The 20,022-nt window shown below is 41.2% G+C and overlaps 1 protein-coding gene across 1 annotated transcript in view; it reads left to right on the top strand.

Annotated features, from left to right (window-relative positions):
• CLSTN2 (calsyntenin 2) overlaps positions 1-20,022 on the top strand; it is a 250,974-nt gene that overhangs the window by 77,468 nt on the left and 153,484 nt on the right. The window contains exon 2 of the mRNA XM_070945192.1: positions 1,911-2,033. Coding sequence (XP_070801293.1) covers positions 1,911-2,033 — 123 coding nt within the window. The remainder of the gene's footprint in view (positions 1-1,910; positions 2,034-20,022) is intronic.

Raw genomic sequence — 20,022 nt, 5'->3', positions numbered from 1 at the left:
CTATGTTACTTACTGTATTATGTTAAGAACATAATTTGTTTAATTTGTTTAAATAAGCTTTACTCAGACATTATTAATTGACTTAAAGCTGAAGGTTAATTTTATTTGAAATTTAGTTTAATTGTTTTTAAAAAATGGGATTTATTTTAAAATGGATTTATGACTTTATTTCACTTATATGTAATATCATTTCCTTTTGTCTGATGATGTAATTGTTCTGACTTTCCTTGATCTCTAAGCATTTGGTACCATCAATCATTATGGACTAAATGTAGGAAATAGGAGTACAGGCAGTCCTTGACTTAACCACAATTGGGACCAGAATTTCCATTGCAAAATGATGTAGTCATCAAGGGAGTCATCACAGGTGTCCAATTTTACAACCTTTCTTTGTTGTGGTTGTTAAGCAAATCACATGGTTGTAAAGTGAATCCAGCTTCCCACATTGGTGCTCATGTGATTCTGGGATGTAGCAATTGTTGTTAATATATTTACCTCATTTAATATACCTCAGTTGACCATGAGGATGCTGCATATGTGCGAGGACTGGTCACAAGTCACTTTTTTCAACACTGTTCCAACTTTGAATGGTTGTTAAATATATGGTGATAAGTCAAGGAATACTTGTAGTAAGTAGAGTGTTGTCCTTTTTTCTCTGCAGCCAGTTCAGATTTCCTCATCTGCTGTCTTTAACTCTCCATTTTTGGAACTTTCTGTATTAAATTTCTGATCTATTACAGTAAAAGTGATAGTTTTTCTATTTAGTCTATAACTTTTATTATTGTAATAAATGACTCATCAAATTTTCCTGAAGTTCTAAAATAAAAAGCTGATAATTTGAAATGAAATATTTTATATTACTTGATGTAGGAGATGACCAGGCTGAACCCAAGGGAGAGGTGAAATGTGTCATCAGTCATGAGCCTTGTGCTCCCACAAGAGATCTAATAAAGCCCATGTTGAATAAATAATATCCAATATAATAGCATTTAATTTGTATATTTTGTTTTAAAATATGAAAAATTTAGAATATACAAACACAGTGTTAAATATATATGCATCTTTAAATATCTAAATATGTTAGCTGGTTTCTGACTGAAATGATACAAGATGTGACAATGAGCAAAATTTGCTGCACCTATATACCAGGCAAAAAGATGTGTAGTTCAGCAGGTCATTAGAAGAATGTAAGAAAGAAAATTTAGTATATGTTTTTAGTGAAGTTGGTGAAAGCATATGATAAAGCAAAGATATTTTCGCTTACACAGAACATTTTATGCAAATAGTTGAAGAAAGAATGAAAGGTTTGAAAGGAAGGGAAGACACAGAATATTGCAGTTGTACAGACTTATGAAATCCTCCAAAAGAGGAAGGAAAGAAGTTCAAGAACAACAAAACGTATTAATTAGTTACACATATGTGAAAATAAATATTATTTGCAAGTGTACCAAGATATGAAGAGCTGTAGCATATGCTGTTAGATTTAGATTTCATTTGGTCTCCTGGCTTTAATTTCTTTTCTTTACTATTTCTCTCTGTGTTGCATAAAATAATTAATTGAAGAGAATAGTGGGATGTGTAATTTGAGTATGTACTTTGCTTTACTGCATGATAGTAGAGGTGATGGTTTTTATTTTAGTAAATATTATTTAGTTATTATAATACCTGGAAAAAATGTCACATTTGATTTTGAAGAGTTTTCTCCCTATCTTGGCTTTGGGAAAACCTTGAGAAACTGATATAATTAACAATGATATATTACTCATGTAGCTAAACTTTGGATGTTCTCAAATTATCCAGTGAAAATTATTGTATATATAATCAATTCTCATTTCAGAAGCAAACATTAAAACTAAAAAATGAAATTAGTTTCATTTTATACTAATGAAATATGTATATATTTTTTTTAGTAAACAAGCACAAGCCATGGATTGAAACATCTTATCATGGAGTTATTACTGAAAACAATGACACAGTCATACTGGATCCCCCATTAGTTGCGTTGGATAAAGATGCTCCTGTTCCATATGCAGGTAAAAAAACACATACAATAAATAACACTGTGTTTGCTGAGTGTTTTGGAACTTTATGAATTGTTTATAGTTGCAATGCATTCTTTTGATAGTGTAACATCAATATGTGATTGTTTGATATTTCATTTTAGAACCATTTGGCTTGGAATGCAGTAGTTTTATATTTGCTATAAATATCTATGGAGTGTCTCAGTCATCCAAGTCATAGTTGTATAAATCCTTCCATTCTCCACTGTTCAGTTAGAGCTGAGAAAGCTTTTTGGATGAGAACGAAAGTGTCTTCAAAAAAACCCCCAAGAAAGTTCAGCTGCCTCTTGAAAAAGCACCTTTGGGATTTGCTATAAATAGGATAATTCAACAATTTTGAATTGTTTGTTAGTAACAACTGAATTTTTGAGAATTCTTTTTATATAAACTGTACATCATGATTGTCTAATTAAATTCCTTTTAGGTAATAGTTGACCAAGGGGATGTCAATAATGTTTAAGATTATTTTTATTTAGCATAACAAATAAATTATTGGTGGATTCTTAGAAAGATTATTTAGGATGTCTTTCAACCAAATTGTGAAGTTTCCGAAAGATGCCCTAATTAATTCATGAGCCATGAACCAAACTTCAAAAGAAATACAGTCATTTATTAGGAGCACCATTTTGGCAATATTCGGAAGCAGTTAGAACTAATCCCACGTAGATTTACGTTCCACTATGACCCACTCTGTCCCCTCCTCCCTGGCCATGTCATAAATCACATTCTCCAATTAACCACTTTGGCTAGCTGTGAAATCCAACACCCTTCTTTTGATTGCGGAAGAAAGCATGTATGGAATGTAGCTTCCGTTAGGGAAATCAATTAACTCTTATCAGTTTTCCCTCCCTCCTGCTCATTGCAACTTGAAAACTTTGCAACTTGACATTCGGCTTCCCTCACTTCCCGAGGGCGACCTGTGCAAAGCAAAACAATTTGAGTACAGATGTAGAGTTTAGGGACGTGACCCCCCACCTGCCTTGTTTGGATTTTCTGCGTGAAATTTGGCTATCAGGTGATCAGCCTGGATGTTTCGACTTTACCCAAGATGCCTCTGATAAGGGGTAACCCTTTCACTTGATTAAATATTGGAGTTGTCTCCTGTGCCACCTCGAATTGAGGATTTGCTGCACCTCATAATGGGTCTGGCCCCCTATGACCATGCGGTCTCGGGGCTCACGGGGTAGTGGCTTCAGGGTTGATCCGACCACAGGTTTTAAGAGGCTACTGTGGAATACCGGATGTATCTTCCTGAGCAGTTGAGGCAACTTCAATTGCACCGGGACCGGGTTGATTAACTTTACTATGGGGAATGGTCCCATAAACTTTGGCCCCAATTTCTTGCTAGGGAGTTGTAACCTCAAATATTTTGTGGAGAGGTAAACTTTCTCCCCCAATTGAAATGGCCTTTGGGGAGCTCGGTGTTTGTCTGCATGTTTCTTGTAGGTTTGTGCCGCTTTAGCTAGCGCTTTCTTGACATTCTCCCAGGTTGCTTTCAGTGTCACCATCCAATTGGTCAAGCTGACTGAGGAAGGGGGATCCCTTGGATACTCAGGCATTGGGACAAAGTCCATGCTGCTTACTACCTTGAACGGGATTAGACCCGTGCTACTGTGAAAAGCATTATTATACGCGACCTCAGCGAAAGACAGGAGGTCCGCCCAATTGGACTGCTAATAGTTCACGTAGCACCTCAGGTTCTGCTCTACCATAGCATTCAGACTCTCTGCCTCCCCCCAATGGTGCTTGGATGAAAGGCTGAGCTAAGGCCCTGGGATGACCCAATGGACCGTAGGAACTCCCTCCAAAACTTAGCTGTGAACTGGACCCCTCTGTCAGACATAATTCTTCTTGGTACTCCATGGAGGTAGTAGATGTGTTTCAGGAAAAGTTTGGCCAACTGGTGGGCTGAGATTAGTCTGTTGCAGGGTATGAAGTGTGCCTGTTTGGAAAATAAATCCATTACAGTCCAGATCACCGTGTTTCCCCCACTTTTCGGCAACTCCACTATAAAGTCCACTGCAATCTCCTCCCATGGTCTTGTAGGCTCTGCTACTGATTGTAGCAGTCCAGAGGGTTTTCCTGGTTGCTTCTTCATCATGGCGCAGATGGTGCAACTTTTCACATAACTGTCCACGTCTTTCTTTATGCTGGGCCACCAGAACTGCCTCCATGCTAAGTGTAAAGTCTTTAGGAATCCGAAGTGGCCTGCCGGTTTAACGTCATGGCTCCTCTGAAGGATCAGGGTGCATAGGGATTCTGGGACATAGACCTTTGTCCCCTTCCATGCGAGGTCATCTCTTTTTGTCAGGATGTGTTGATTGTCTCGGAACCAGGGGTCTGCCAGCAGTTCAGTTTTGAGTTTTGCCATTAGATCACTTGTTGGTTGGTCATGCCGGTCATGGCGTTGTCGTCTGGTGGTTACTTGGCCCACTATTTGGGTAAGGGGCACGATGGTGTCCACTACCTGCTCCCGCTCACATTTGTACTGGGGCATGCGGGAGAGGGCATCAGCTAGAAAGTTCCTCCCCTCTGGAATGTGCTTTAGCACGAAGTCAAAGTACTGAGCCCACCGGACTTGTTGGGCCATAGTTTTCGCGGGGTTCTGAGGGTCTCCAGTTTTTTGTGGTCAGTCCAGATTTGGAACAGTTTCTGGCCCCCTTCCAGCAGGTGTCGCCAGGTTAGCAGTGCCCATCTCACTGCGAATGCATCCTTTTCCCATGCTGCCCATCGTCTGTCTGTGTCTATAAGCTTGCGGGAGGTGTAGGCGCAGGGTTGTAGATTTCCTTGACTATTTCTTTGGAGTAGCACTGCTCCAACTGCCACGTTTCTGGCATCTGCTTGGATGACGAAGGGTTGTTCAGGGTCAGGGTGCTTCAACACCTGTTTCTTCGCAAACATTTCTTTTAGTGTTTCAAATGCCTCTTGGCAGGTTAGGTCCCACTGTAGAGGTTGTCCCAGGTGGGGTTTTGTTCCTGGGCTCCCTGTCTTTAGGAGGTCTGTCATGGTTTTGGCAATCTTCGCAAAGGAGGGGATGAATTGCCTGTAGACATTCGTGAATCCTAGGAAGCTTTGTAGCTCTCTACGGGTGTGAGGGTTTGCCAGCATAGGACTTCTTGCACTTTGGCTGGATCCATCTCTATTCCCTCATTTGACACTTGATAACCCAGGTAGTCTAGCCGTGTACGGTGGAACTCGCATTTTGACAGCTTGACATACAGGTTGGCTGCCAGAAGTTTCCCCAGTACCTGGCGGACAAGGGGTATGTGGTCGTCCATGGTCTCAGTGTAAATGAGGATATCATCTAGGTAGACGAGAACCCCCTTGTAGAGGTGCTCATGCAGTGCCTCATTTATTAATTGCATGAACACCCCTGGGGCTCCCTGCAGTCCGAAAGGCATCACCTTGAACTGGAAGCTCCCTGGGGGCAATTGAACGCTGTTTTCCACTCGTCTCCCTCCCTGATGCATACTTGGTAGTATGCTTCTCTGAGGTCTAGTTTGGTGAAGACTTTTCCTTTGGCTAGGTGAGATAGCATGTACTTCATGATGGGGAGGGGATATAGGTTGTGTACACACACTGCATTGATATCTCGAAAGTCAACACACAATCACATAGTCCCATCTTTTTTTTCTTTGAAGAGGACTGGTGCCGCGAGCCGTGGTTTGGCTGGCTCGATGAACCCCCTTTCTAGGATTTTGTCTATGTAGTTGCACATTTCTTGCATTTCCTTAGGTGTCATGGCATACATTTTGGGCTTGGGTAGTTTTGCCCCAGGGATGATTTCGATGGCGCAATCTGCCTTGCGGTGGGGAGGCAGGACGTTGCACTCGGCCTCGCTGAATACTTCTGCAAAGTCTTGATAATCCCTTGGGATCTGTTCAGTCCCTGGGGTTTTGTCGGATGTGGCTGCCAGTTGTTCCGGTGTGCTCTTTTGGGGGGTTCCCTGCATGGGCGGTATTTCTGCTTGCTGGTGTGGGAGGGGTTGGGGCCCCCTTGCTATTTTCAGTTTGCGGGTACTCCCTTGCCACCAGATGGTTGGTCCCCACTTGTCTAGCCAGGAGAGTCCCAGTATGACTGGATCTGTCATTTTGGGGGCGATTACGAATCGAATTACTTCCCAGTGATCTGCTAGCTCTAGCCTCACTGGTTCGGTCAGGTGAGTGGCATAGGCTCCCCCCATTAGTGACCCATCAACCTGTTCGAACCGGATTGGGTGGGTCAGTCTTTTTGCTCTGATCACTTGTTTCAGGACTGTGGTTAAGTTGATCAAGCATCTAGTGCAGCCTGAAAGGGCCCCTGGGTCCCCATTTTTGGGGCTGTGAGGCATATTGGGAAAATGAAAGGGTGGACTGGTCCCCTCACCATTGGGTCGTTTTCACCCTTATCCTTGCTATCATAGGATTCTGGCAACTGGTCATCATTGCCTGGTGTTCCCCTCCTTCGGCTGGGTGGGAAGGGACCTCTTCAGACTAGAGGGCCCTCCGGGATGTGTTTGTGGCTCGTTTGGGGCATCGTTTCAGCTGTCCCCTGGGTGGTGGCTCTGGCCTAGGCCTTGGAGCTGGGGTTGTGCACACAGATACTGTGTGGCCCTTCCCTCCACATCTATAGCACTTCAGCAAGCTTCGAGGGAGGGCTGGTTTCGGGGTCTGCCATGGTGCTGTGGTTCCCCATTAGCTGGGCAGTTTCAGGTCAGGTTGCCCCCTCTCTTTTGTGTCTGGTTGCTCTTTCATGTTGTTGGCGTGCAATCCACTGTCGACTTTTATTGCTACTCGGAACCACTCAGAGAGCTGGTTTGGGATGTCCAAGTAAGCGGTTACCTGGGCAATTTGATTATCCAGGCTTGTTCTGAAAAAGTGCTCTGGCAAAGGGGGTAGCCTCCCAATGACTCTCCTAAATTGGCGGATGTGCTCTTTAATGGGACGGCCCCTCTGTTTTAGATAGCTAAGCTCATCCTCTGCATACAGGTCTTCCTCTGCCTCCTCGAATCTGGCCTGTAGCAGTCATAGGAAGTCATCTACATCTTGCAGTTGGGGGGCTCTCCTCTTGTAGAGGGCTGCTAGCCATTCCCTTGCTTCCCCTTCTAGCCCGTCTGCGAGGTATTCACCATGGTTCTGGGGGATGGGTAGAGTTGTCCATAACATTCTAGGTGGATCTCAGCTGAGTCAAGGAATAGAGCTAGCTGCTCTGAGTCCCCCATCAAACTTTGCTCTGAACTGGGGTAGTTCATTCAACATTGTTCCTCTCTCCCCCTGTTGGCCTCTGTATGCTTGCATTTGATGTAGCTGGCCTTCTTCCTCAGCCCTAGTTTGGAGGGAGAGAGGGGTTTGTCTGCCCTGGGCAGCCTGCCTGCTGCGTGAAAAAGACATTGGTTGCAGCCTCCTTCTGATGGGTGGAGAAGGGGGCTGTGCTTCTGCCTGCTTCTCACTTCAAAGGGATCCACTGCTCCCCCCCTCTCCTTTGGCTTGCATGACGGCCCCTCACCGAGAAGGGTGGCCTGGTCAAATTCCTCCCTTGGCTGCTCTCTGGAACTCCTCAGGGGCTTTGGGAGCCTGGCTTGTTTCCAGTCCAACCTCCACTCCACTCTTCCCAGCTAGCTCAGGGGCTTCCCCTTTTCCCGGGCATTGGGGTGGGGGAACTAACCTCAGCTGCTTTAGGGATTAACTCCCAATACTCATCTTTTCTTGCATCCACCGCTGGAGCAGGCATCTCAGCTTTGATGTCTGAGGGAGGCTGCACTCTGGTGCAATTAGGCTTTCTTCAGATAGCCCGTCTTCAGCCATAGTTGCCTGATTTTCTCTCCCAGCACCCCAGATATCGGGGAGTGATTGGAGAGTCCAGGATTCAGGAAACCTGGTAATCTTGATAGATTTTAAAATTAGTTCTAATTGTCTGTGAAGTTTCCGAAAGATGCCCTAATTAATTCATGAGCCATGAGCCAAACTTCAAAAGAAATACAGTCATTTATTAGGAGCACCATTTCGGCAATATTCGGAAGCAGTTAGAACTAATTCCACGAGGATTTATGTTCACCTATGACCCTGTCTCTCCCCTCCTCCCTGGCCATGTCATAAATCACATTCTCCAATTAACCACTTTGGCTAGCTGTGAAATCCAACACCCTTCTTTTGATTGTGGAAGAAAGCATGTATAGAATGTAGCTTCTGTTAGGGAAATCAATTACTTCTATCAGTTCTCCCTCCCTCCTGCTCATGGTAACTTGAAAACTTTGCATTGCATTGTAGTCATTCAAGAAGCAAATTATCTTTCTTTAAAGAGATATATTAGTTGAAATTAGTAATTTAGGATATATTGAATATACTTAAAATGTAAATATTGACTATAATAAAAATAAAAATAAAATTATAATAAATGTAAATCAAAGCTCAGAGGACCTCCTTATAAAAGTACTGTTGCATTGCTGTCTTGGTTCCTTCTATCTATTGAATATGAGATATTCTTCCTTTTTCATATTATTTATTAATTTGGCTTATCAGGACTTTGGGGAAGAGACAATTTGATGATATATGTCTTCCTAACTATCATTACCAGATGATTTTTAATAGCACTGTTTACAACATTGTTTTTTCCTAGTGATTATCGTATTTTTTTTCTCACTGTGTTATATTATTATGGATTCTTTCATAATAAAACATTCTAGTATCAGAATGTTGCGCTTTTGATTACATAGTTAAATTTATCTTCACTTAATAATATTAACTAGCCATGATTTGTAGCTCTTATCATATCACAGTATTAAAGAAAATATGTTAAATATTTATATAAATGGGTAAAAAAAATTCATTTAGGAGGTATTCATCTTACGTACAACCACTTCTTACATGTCAACACAAAATTTTCTATTCCAATAAATATGATCTGTTTGGGAATAAATATTTTTCATTTTCTCCCATGAATTTATCTACTAGCCCTTATTGAATTTCATTTAAAATATATTTTTGGAAAATATCTATATCACACGAAATAGTAACTTACAAATATTGATCAAAATATGTCAGAAGCATTGTATTGATTTTAAAAGCCTGGATGAATACGAATATGTGAGTCTTACAATTTTAGATACTGTATAGAATTAAGAGTCATACAAAGTCAAAGGGAGACCGTTATAAAATTAAAGCTCCAAATTCCCAGCTCCTTCAGTTTATTATTTGTTTGTTGTTTGGAAGGCTGACAATACATAACTACCTAAAATACTTCCTGGCCTCAGTTGCTGCCACAATCCCCTTGAACTTGTAACCAGAGACCATTTACTTTGATTATACCAGATAAAGAGCCATGGTGGCGCAGTGGTTAGAATGCAGTATTGCAGGCTAATTCACTGCTCATTCCAGGAGTTCGATTCTGAATGGCTCAAGGTTGACTTATCCTTATCCTCCTGAGGTCAGTAAAATCCAGATTGTTGGGGTCAATAAACTGCTTATAAAAGGCCATAAAAGCAATGTGAAGCAGTATATAAGTCTAAGTGCTAAGGCTAAGTGCTAAGTCTAAGAGCTGTGGTGGCAGAGTGGTTAGAATGCAATACTGCAGGCTACTTCTGCTGAGTGCTGGCTAACTGTAATTTGGCAGATCAAATGTCACCAGGCTCAAGATTGACTCAGCCTTCCATCCTTCCGAGGTCGGTTAAATGAGGATCCAGATTGTTGAGGCCAATATGCTGACTCTGTAAATCGCTTAGAGTGGGCTGTAAAAGCACTGTGAAGCAGCGTATAAGTCTAAGTGCTATTGCTATTGCTAAGTGCTGTTACTATTCTCTAAATAATAAAAAACAAAAAGGGAAACTTTTTCCGAGCCAAGATTGGGACTTAGCACCTGAAGACTTTTGGCTGCCATATAACCAGGAAGCAAATAATCAAATAAACAGAGTTATTAAAATAAACAAGTTCATAGAAACATAAAAAGAAAAATGTAATTTTCTTGGTGTCTGGAAACCAGTGTAAAACTAATTAAATCATTTCTTTATAAAAAATCCTTGGCTTGTAAAAAAATTCCATACCTGGCAGCTGATAAGAAGAGCAGTTAAGCAAGAAGTGAAATGGAATACAAAGACTGAAAAAGCAGTTATAAGTTCAAGATGATCAGGTAGTTTTGTGTCACAGCTATTTACTTTGCTTCTATTCTGACAACATGCCTTTTCTTTAAAGTGGGAGTGGCTAGATTCCTTATTCATCCCAGTATTTTTATTTTGAAAATATACCTTCTCCCTCTAGTCATTGGTTATAATCTCCCCAACAGTATCTCCCAAGTCTTCCTATCTCCAGACAGATGCTGATCCGACGTGAGTTTAATTATGCTTCACTGCAGAAACAGATATTTGTCAATCTCTTTATCTTTTTCCCAAAGTACAAAAATCAGAGAACCTTTCTGAACCATTCCTCCAGATAATACGATGTTAAATTATCTATTCACCTCTATCCATTGTGCCATGGAAAACTGAAGACGTAATAACTTCTTTTTTCAGATATTTGGCTTCTGGAAGTCCTAAACTGCAGATCACCCATAAATTTTAGAGTTCAAATTAAGTTCTAGTCACTTTGGAGAGACTTTTGCTTTGCTTCACTTTAGAAAGCCTAATACATTTTTAAAAATGTCTGATACATATCTAAATTTGGATGAGTTCTACACACATCCCATAAAACTTAAAAGTATTTTCATGAATCCAAAAGTAGCTGTCAATCAGTTGCAGCCAATATACTTAAAAGGATATTATTGCATTATTTATTTATTTATTTGTTTCAATTTCTATACCGCCCTTCTCCAAATAGGACTCAGGGCGGTGAACAGCCAAAGTAAAAACAGAACATACAAAATTTAAAAACAGTTTAAAATAATTAAATATTTTGGCCGTAAATTAAAACAATCCAATTTAAAATCAATTTAAAATTTAACTCAAGCTAGCCCAGCTAGTTGAAATAAATAGGTTTTCAGGGCCCGATGAAAAATCCGGAGGTCTGTTATTGTACGTATCTCTGGGGGGAGGTTGTTCCAGAGGGTGGGCGCCATTCTCATGACATGCCCAAGCCAATGTAGATGTCGCTGTTTCAATAGTGTATACATGCTAGAAATTCCAGCATGTTCCAAGACTGCACTATTTGGAACTTTGTCCTGCCAGGTAATGCCAAGAATACGTCAGAGACAGCGTGAAAGGTGTTCAACTTTCTCTCCTGCCATGCATAAAGGGTCCAAGACTCATTGCAGTACAAGAGTGTGCTCAGGACACAGGCCCTATAGACCTGGATCTTTGTAGTTCCGCCAGCTTTTCTTATTAAGCCATACTCTCTTTGTAAGTCTGGAGAATGTGGTGGCCGCTTTACCAATACATTTATTCAGCTCATTATCTAAAGAGAGAGTATCAGATATGGTTGAACTTAGGTACACAAAGTCATGGACGGCCTCCAGTTCTTGTGCGGGGATTGTAATACAGGGAGATAAATCCACATCTTGACTCAAGACTTGTGTCTTTTTCAGGCTGATAGTTAGCCCAAAGTCTTGGCAGGCCTTGCTAAAGTAGTCCATAAATTGTTGAAGTTGAGCAGTAATGCAGCATTATCATCAAAGAGGAAATCTCATATGCATTTCAGCTGGACTTTAGACTTTGTTCTCAATCTAAAAAGATTAAATAGTTTTCCATCTGAGCTAGTCCGGAGATAGATACCTTCTGTTGCAGTTCCAAAAGCATGTTTCAGCATGACAGCAAAAAAGATCCCAAATAAAGTTGGTACAAAGACACAGCCCTGCTTCACTCCACTTCGAATGTCAAAAGAACCTGATGTTAAGCCATCAAAAACCACAGTGCCTTTCATTTCCTCATGAAAGGACCTAATGATGTTAAGGAGCTGAGGTGGACATCCAATCTTGGAGAGAATTTTATAAAAACTGTCCCTACTAACCAAGTGAAAAGCCTTAGTAAGATCTATGAAGGCTACGAAAAGTGGCTGTCTTTGTTCCCTGCATTTCTCCTGCAGCTGTCTAAGGGAAAATACCATGTAAGCAGTGGATCCGTTGGCTCGAAATCCACACTGTGTTTCTGGATAGACTCTTTGCAAGCACCTGGAGCCTCTTCAGTACGACACAAGCAAACAGCTTCCCTACAACACTAAGAAGAGAGATGCCACAGTAGTTGTTACAGTCACCCCTGTCGCCTTTGTTCTTATACAGTGTGACAATATTTGTGTCCTTCATGTTCTGTGGTACTCCCCCTTCCCTCCAAAAAAGACAGAGGATTTCATGCAATTAAATGGAGATGTTCTCTTTGCAACACTGCAGAACTTTGGCAGGGATGTTATCTTTCACGGGTGCCTTGCCAGAGGCAAGGGAATCCAGGGCCACGCTTAGTTCTTCTAAGGTTGGTTCACTATCAAGCTCCTCCAATACAGGCAGACACTCAATGTTATTTAATGCTTCTTCAGTTACCACATTTTCTCTGGAGTATAACTCAGAGTAATTGTCGAGTCCTACCGGAGCTCGCCATTGATGGGAGGTGTGTACCCAGTGTGCCATCTGCTGTGTTCAGTCCTGGATAACCTCACCTGTAGCAGACTTAGGAAGGGCAGATTTCTTCTGTGTTGGACCTAGGGCCTGCTTGATGCAGTCATACATCCCCTTGATGTTTCTCGTGTCAGCTGCTATCTGGATCCATGAGCAAAGCTGCAGCCAATAGTTGTCAGCACATCTCCTAGCGATCTGTTGGACTTTGCTACGAGCAGCTCGCAGAACCTGTAGGTTGCACTCACTGGAACAGGCTTTATTTGCAATTAGAGCTCTCCTTTTTTTCCTTGATGGCTGGCATCAGCTTCTCCGAATGGGCTTCAAACCAATCTGCTGTCTTTGTGGTCTCCTTGCCATATACCGACAAGGTGGTGTTATAAACAGCATTCTTTAAATATTCCTATTGTTCAGTTGCATTTGCTTCAGTTGCCTGGGAAAGTTTCCTTGAGTGCTTGTGCAAATTCTTCCACTTTGCCCTGATTGTGGGTCTTGTTGATGTCAATTCGTGGTCTTCCTTCCTTCTTCGAGTGATGCAATCTCTTTGTTTGCAGTTTTATTCTGCTGCACACCAAGGAGTGGTCTGTATCGCAATTGGCACCCTGATAGCTGTGTGTGATTGTAATATTGGGGAGGTTGGAGCACCTAGTAAGAATCAAGTTGATCTGGTGCCAATGCTTTGATCTTGGATGTCTCCAAGACACTCTGTGTTGAGGCTTTGTTTTAAAGTATGTATTGCTAATGCAGAAACCGTAGTAACAGCAAAAGTCCAACAGGTCTTGGCCATTTTCATTCATCTTCCTGATGCCGAACTGATCTAAACAGATGGGCCAAGAACTATGATCTGCTCCAACTCTGGCATTGAAATCACTAAGAATAAACAGTGGTTCTTTCTTAGGAATTTTCTTGATAGTAACAGCCAGATTGTTGTAAAATTTTTCTTTGGATTCTGCTGAAGATGATAGTGTTGGTGCGTATGCACTGATAAGAGTAGTCAGCCCTGCTGATGAGTGGAACTGCATGGACAGAATTCTTTCACTCCCTGCAGCAGGTGGAACAATAAGTCCTAGCAGGGTATTTCTGACCACAAAACCAACCTCATATTTCCTAGACTCATTTGATGGTTTTCCCTGCCAGAAGAACAAGAAGATTCTCTCCTTAACAGATCCCGAGTCTGACAGCCTGCTAAAATGAGTTCAATTAAACCATACTCCATACTCCAATTAATAAAACTCCATGTCCTTCAGGGTATGGCTGGATTAGGAAATTCTTGAGAAGCTTGTGAAAATTAGTGATTTGTGTACTTGCCCTTCATTTTTTCAGTGGAAGTTATTTGATAACAATCAACATTTTCATTCCTAAAATGATACCTTGAATAGAGATTGCTGACTGCTGGGATCCATTTCAGTCTAAATTATGTTATGCAATTAACATCACATATCAGGAAAGTCATTCATTATTTTGACCAAGACTGTCTTGGTGACCAAAATCCGTCTGGATTTTGCAGATCATATTGCCCTATTTGAGGAAGATAAAATGAAATTATAAGAAGTGACGACTGCCTTAGATGAAAAAGCAACCAAAATTGGCCTCAGCATAAGTGCCAAGAAATCAAAGATCATGTACAGGATATGCAGCTCCACTGCACACATAAGAAGAAATCACCTATTTACATATTTGGGTAGTGTAATAGCCCAAAATGGAGATTCAAAAATGGATGTCAAGTGCTGCAAAGGAAAGCAACAGCTGTTTTCAAGAGGATGAATAAAATCTGGTTCTCATTGTCTGTATCATTGAAACTTAAACTCCATTTGCTTGATTCTATAGTGATCCGACAGCCATTTATGCATGACTTGGAAGGTATCAGCAAGTATTAACAATAGGCTTGACGTCTTCCAACAAAGATTTATTTGCTGAATCCTAAAGATTCACTATTTTGACCATATTACTAATAAAGAAGTGCTTCAAAAGAGTTTCTCCTGCAATCTGTGTAACATTGTCACATACAGAAGACTTGTAATCACATTCTCCATATGGAGAACAATTGAATCTTCAAGATAATAATCAGATAGACCTCCCCGATGCCATATGACCAAGAGGGAGCACTTGAAATACGTGGTGAAGAATGTTCATGGAAGACTTAAAGACTAAGCATCATATGGGAAGATGCTGAAGTACTTACCCAAGACTGAAAATGCTGGAGATCCCTTGCTACTCAATATGCTACATAGCATGGAAGGATCTAATATTAATGCTAAAAATGGACATTTATTTATTTATTTATTTATTTATTTATTTATTTATTTATTTATTGCGATTTATATGCCGCCTTTCTCCCTAGGGACTCAAGGCGGCTTACAAAATGACAACTTCAATACAAATCACAATACAATACAAAATTAAAATCAGTAACCCAATTAAAAACAATTTAAAATTATACCAGTGTACCCCCAAATGGATCAGTTTAATTGGCGGAAGAGCCATGTCTTCAGCTTGCGACAGAAGGAAAGAAGGTCGGGGGCTGTCCTGAGCTCAGTGGGCAATCCATTCCAGAGTGTCGGGGCTCCCACAGAGAACGCCCTCCCCCTGGGGGTCGTCAGCCGACATTGTTTGGCCGATGGCACCCTGAGGAGGCCGACTCTGTGAGAGCGCACAGGACGATGGGAGAACAGCTGGAGATGGTCCTGCAAGTACCCCGGGCCTAAGCCATGAAGACCTTTATAGGTGAGCACCAGCACCTTGAAACGTATCCGGAGTGCCACCGGTAGCCAGTGCAGCTCACGCAGGAGAGGTGTTACACGGGAGTATCTAGACGCCCCCGTAACTACCCGCGCGGCTGCATTTTGGACTAGCTGAAGCCTCCGGACACATCCCAAGGGCAGCCCCATGTAGAGGGTGTTACAGTAGTCCAACCTAGAGGTAACAAGGGCGTGAGTGACCGTGGCGAGGGCATCCCGGTCTAGGAACGGTCGCAACTGGCGCACAAGACGCACCTGTGCGAAGGCCCCCCTGGTTACGGCTGTCAGATGGTCATCTAAAGACAGCCGAGAATCCAGGAAGACACCCAAGTTGCGGACCCTATCGGAGGGAGCAAGGGTTTCACCTCCGATCATTAAGGATGGAACCTCCAGATCCCAGGATGCCGGCATCCACAGCCACTCAGTCTTGGAAAGGTTGAGTCTAAGCCTGTTCCTCCCCATCCAAACCCGCACCGCTTCCAGGCAGTGGGACATCATGGAAAGGGCATCCCTAGGGTGGTCAGGGGTGGAAATGTAAAGCTGGGTATCATCAGCATATTGATGATACCTCACCCCAAAACCACGGATGATCTCACCCAGTGGTTTCATATAGATGTTAAAGAGCAGAGGGGAGAGAACCGAGCCCTGAGGCACCCCACAAGTGAGAGGCCTCTGGGAGGATCCCTGACCCCCCGCCTAAACAGACTGCAGACGGCTCGAGAAATAGGAGGAGAACCACTGTAAAACAGTGCCTCCTAACCCTATCCCCCTGAGCCGCTGCAGCAGGATACCATGGTCGATGGTATCGAACGCCGCTGAGAGGTCAAGAAGGACCAGGATGGAGGAGCAACCCCCATCCCTGGCCCGCCAGAGATCATTTACTAGGGCGACCAATGCCGTTTCCGTGCTGTGGCCACGCCTAAAACCAGATTGGTAAGGATCCAGGTAGTCAGTTTCCTCCAGGAATTGAGGGAATTGCTGTGCCACCACGGACTCAACAACCTTCGCTAAAAAGCGAAGGTTGGAGACTGGATGGTAGTTGTTAAGTACATCAGGATCCAGGTTAGGCTTCTTAAGGAGGGGTCGAACCACCGCCTCTTTAAGCGCAGCGGGAAAGACCCCTTCCTTTAGTGAAGCGTTGACAACAGCCTGGATCCAGTCTCCAGTCACCTCCCTGGCTGCCGAAACTAGCCAGGAGACTAGTTGTAATATTTACAGTAAACTGGTCATCATAGAATTTCAAGGACTTTGATTGATGCTTCCCAAGATCTATTCTAAGAAAGATTTAATACTCAGAAAAGGTCTACTCAATTACAGTGAAAATAACTAATGATGACTGAAAAGTGTGATCTCTTCACTGCTGCTCTTACTGTCTAAGACCTAGGATGGCTTTTTAATGAAATACAATTGACATCACTACCTGTCTTTCACAATTTGCTGTTTTATCACATTGTCTATCATTGCATTGTCTTCAGGTTCCTGAAAGAGTAGGAATTGATGTAACTGTACAAATGAGTTGACAGTATTTCATATTAACTACATCAAGAGCCCTCTCATAGCAAGCAGTGGTAAGAAGGTTTACCTGCTAATTCCTATTAAAAAAATCTTCAGTGATCTGTGAAAAGAAGTTTGGATATATTAAATACATAATTTCATGCCAACTTACATTGTATAAGCTGATTCTTCAGTAACTTTAGTGCTGAAGCCTTTATGGATGATTTTACTGAAAAGTCTGTTATTAACTAGAAAATATTTATTTATTTAATGATTAAAAGAGTGTACATGACTTTTAGCAGTCTAAATTATTAGGAACCTGAAGTGGATTTGATGGAGAAGAAAAATCTTAAAATAAAAATAACTTTGCTTTTATATCTTTGGGAAAAAATTATTATTGCTAGGTCTGACTTTTAATACCATAAAATGTACTTTCCTCTCTGTATTGTTTAATGGTCTAAATTTGATTTTTTTTAAAATTGAATATCAGAAGTGACTAATAACATTTCTACTGCCTAGCAAGTTTAACACCAAGGCTCACGGAGCTGGCACGGGAGGCACGCGGGCCCAGGTGGAAGGCAGTCTTTTCTGCAGCATCCCTCTCCCCTCTTTGTATTGCCCTGCAGTGGGGCTCTGCCTTTGCAGAAATGGGGCAGGCGGTTTGTACGGAGGATTGGCGGGGGGGGGGGGGTGCAGGGCCCTCTGGAATGGAGTGCAGGGCAAGAGAAGGCTCCAAAGTTTGCTTGGGCAGCCAAGCCAGATGGCGGAGGGAAAATCAAAGCATTGGGGGCTTCAAAAGGGCAGAATGTGCTTCAGACTGTGCAGCTCCTGGCTTTTACAGTGAGTGATGTGAGTGACATCAAGTTGGCCATGCCCACCCAGTCACATGACCAGAAAGCCATGCCCACCAAGGCACGCCCACAGAACTGGTAGGGAAATTTTTGGATTTCACCACTGAAAGATAGGTAGTCTTCAGGTTATAATGATTTGTTCAGTGGCTGTTAAAAGTTATGACTGGTGCTAAACAAGTGGTACTTCAGACTGTCACTCAGGTACTAATCACCTCATGGCTTGATTATTGCAAATAATCCTACCTGGGGCTGCTTTTGAAGACCATTCAAAAGCTTCAAAGGGAGTGCAGTGGCATGAAAATGATACCTCTACTCTATAAGCCTCAGTGCTTGCTCATCTGCTTTCTGGTGCAATTCAGAGTGTTGTTTATAACCCATAAAGCTCTATATGACATAGACCCTGGTTATTTGAGGGACCACCTATCTCTGGTGTTGTCTACCCCCCCAAGACGAACCAGTGGGGGTGTCATACTTCAATTTCCTTCAATTAAACATTGTCATCTTTCAGAACCCAAGAGGCAGTCCTTCTCTGATGTGGTACCTTCTCTCTGTAGCTTGATAGCTTTCTGAAGAGCCTTGAAGGCCTGACTGTTGCCCGAGATCTTCTGCTAAGGTGGCTGGAGAACTTTGTGAATTCTTTTGTTGTCTAAAATTGGCCTTCAATTGGTTTTTATCTGGTTTTGCTTCTTTGATTTTGCTGGTTATATTTTTTAATTGAATTGTATATTATTTATTTATTATTATATTGTGAGCCATCCAGAATTGTTTAAAGTAGTGTAATCGAATAAATTGAATTAAGTTGATCACAAAAATCCAGAGTTCTATTTGAGGGACAAATGACCAGGCTCAAATTATCAACTTGCACACATTATGCAAAGGCTCTTGAGAATTGTAGAAAATTGGGAACGATAAGAAGAAAAGATAATGAGCAGCAGTAATATAGAAGGACTCAGTTGTGGTGGTAGGGGTATACTTGAAAGATCTGAATATCATCCTGAAAAATCTATGTCTGTGGTTCGTAAGAGCTAACACTATTTTTTAAAAAAATTATTTAGCATATGGCAAGAGCTGACACTAACTTGATGTCATATAGTTAAGCATCAGTTATTACCCTTTTCCCTTTTAGAATATAAGAAACATAAATATAGCAAAATAAAAGGTTAAAAACACTGAGTATTTAATAAAATATTTGTTTAAATCATGCTATGCTTTAATTAACTGACAAATTAACATTTTATATACTCATTACTCTTAAACTTGGGCTTCTGCTAAAATGTAGCAGAAGTTAAATTATTGGTTTCTAACTGGTTCAACAAATATAATGTACTTTTCTAAGAAGATTAGAAGATTTCAGCTGCTGTATGAAAGTATAGACTTGGAAGCAGTCCAGTAATTTTAACATAGATAAGATATAAGCCAGCATAGCTAAAATGAACATTTAATGTAAGGTTTTAGTGAAATAAAATAAAGATGGAAAGTGATGTTTTAATTTAGAGAATGCAAATTTCCGGCATGATTAAGAATCTAGGAAGTGTACAGAGCAGAAAAGCTTTAAGCAGAAGCCCTTCTTAAATGAGCAATATATGAAACCATACAAATTCAAATAAATTGAAAAGCAATAATAAGGCAAAAGAGAAAATAAAGAATACCTTTGATTAATGTTTAAACCAATAATAAAACATCTAACTATCACAAAGGAGCTGTAGAAGATTAAGAAAACAATTACTGAAAGGGAACAGGAATTTTTTTAAAAAGAAATATAGATTAATTTGCAAACATATTTTTTCCCCATTAAGTCAATATAGTAAGAATTAAGTTGGTAACTGATACAATTTCTCTGTGAGATCAGTATTTTCAAGAGAAATATAAGGTTATTTATTTATGCAGTATCTTTCATTGATTCCACATGGGTTCTCAGCAATTTACAATTGTACAGCATGGGTAGTAAAGAGTATATGGAGGGAGAGATCCAGTCCTCTCCCCTGCCTAAATACATGGCAGGGATTCTGGTTTTGGTTATGCAGTAGTTTCTCACTGCTACTACTGATCTTTTGGAAAAAATGAAATGCCTTGATCAGTCTCCTTTTCCTTCACTCTACCTTGTAAGGGAGATAGGGCTTTCACAGCCCAAGCCACTACATGATGAAAAGGGAAAACTAACTTGGGCATGCCATGTAGTAGTTTTGAGACATGTAATCAGAGTACAGATAACCCTATCTTCTTTTGAAGACATAAAAACAACATCATTATTTTAAGTTTATTGTTTTCTTCATTAAAGTCCATATCTAGTTGATAATAATTAACTATCCCCAGTGGATATGGGACTTTAGACATGTTTCTTTTCAAAGAGTAGGTTTTATTGTTCTAATCTCAGAA

This window comes from Pituophis catenifer, unplaced genomic scaffold (assembly GCF_029215685.1).
Source record: "Pituophis catenifer annectens isolate HBS135680 unplaced genomic scaffold, rPitCat1.0.hap2 SCAF_6, whole genome shotgun sequence".
Taxonomy (NCBI): domain Eukaryota; kingdom Metazoa; phylum Chordata; class Lepidosauria; order Squamata; family Colubridae; genus Pituophis; species Pituophis catenifer.
The sequence above is the reverse complement of the archived record's forward strand: the minus strand, read 5'-3'. Positions and strand labels throughout refer to the sequence as shown.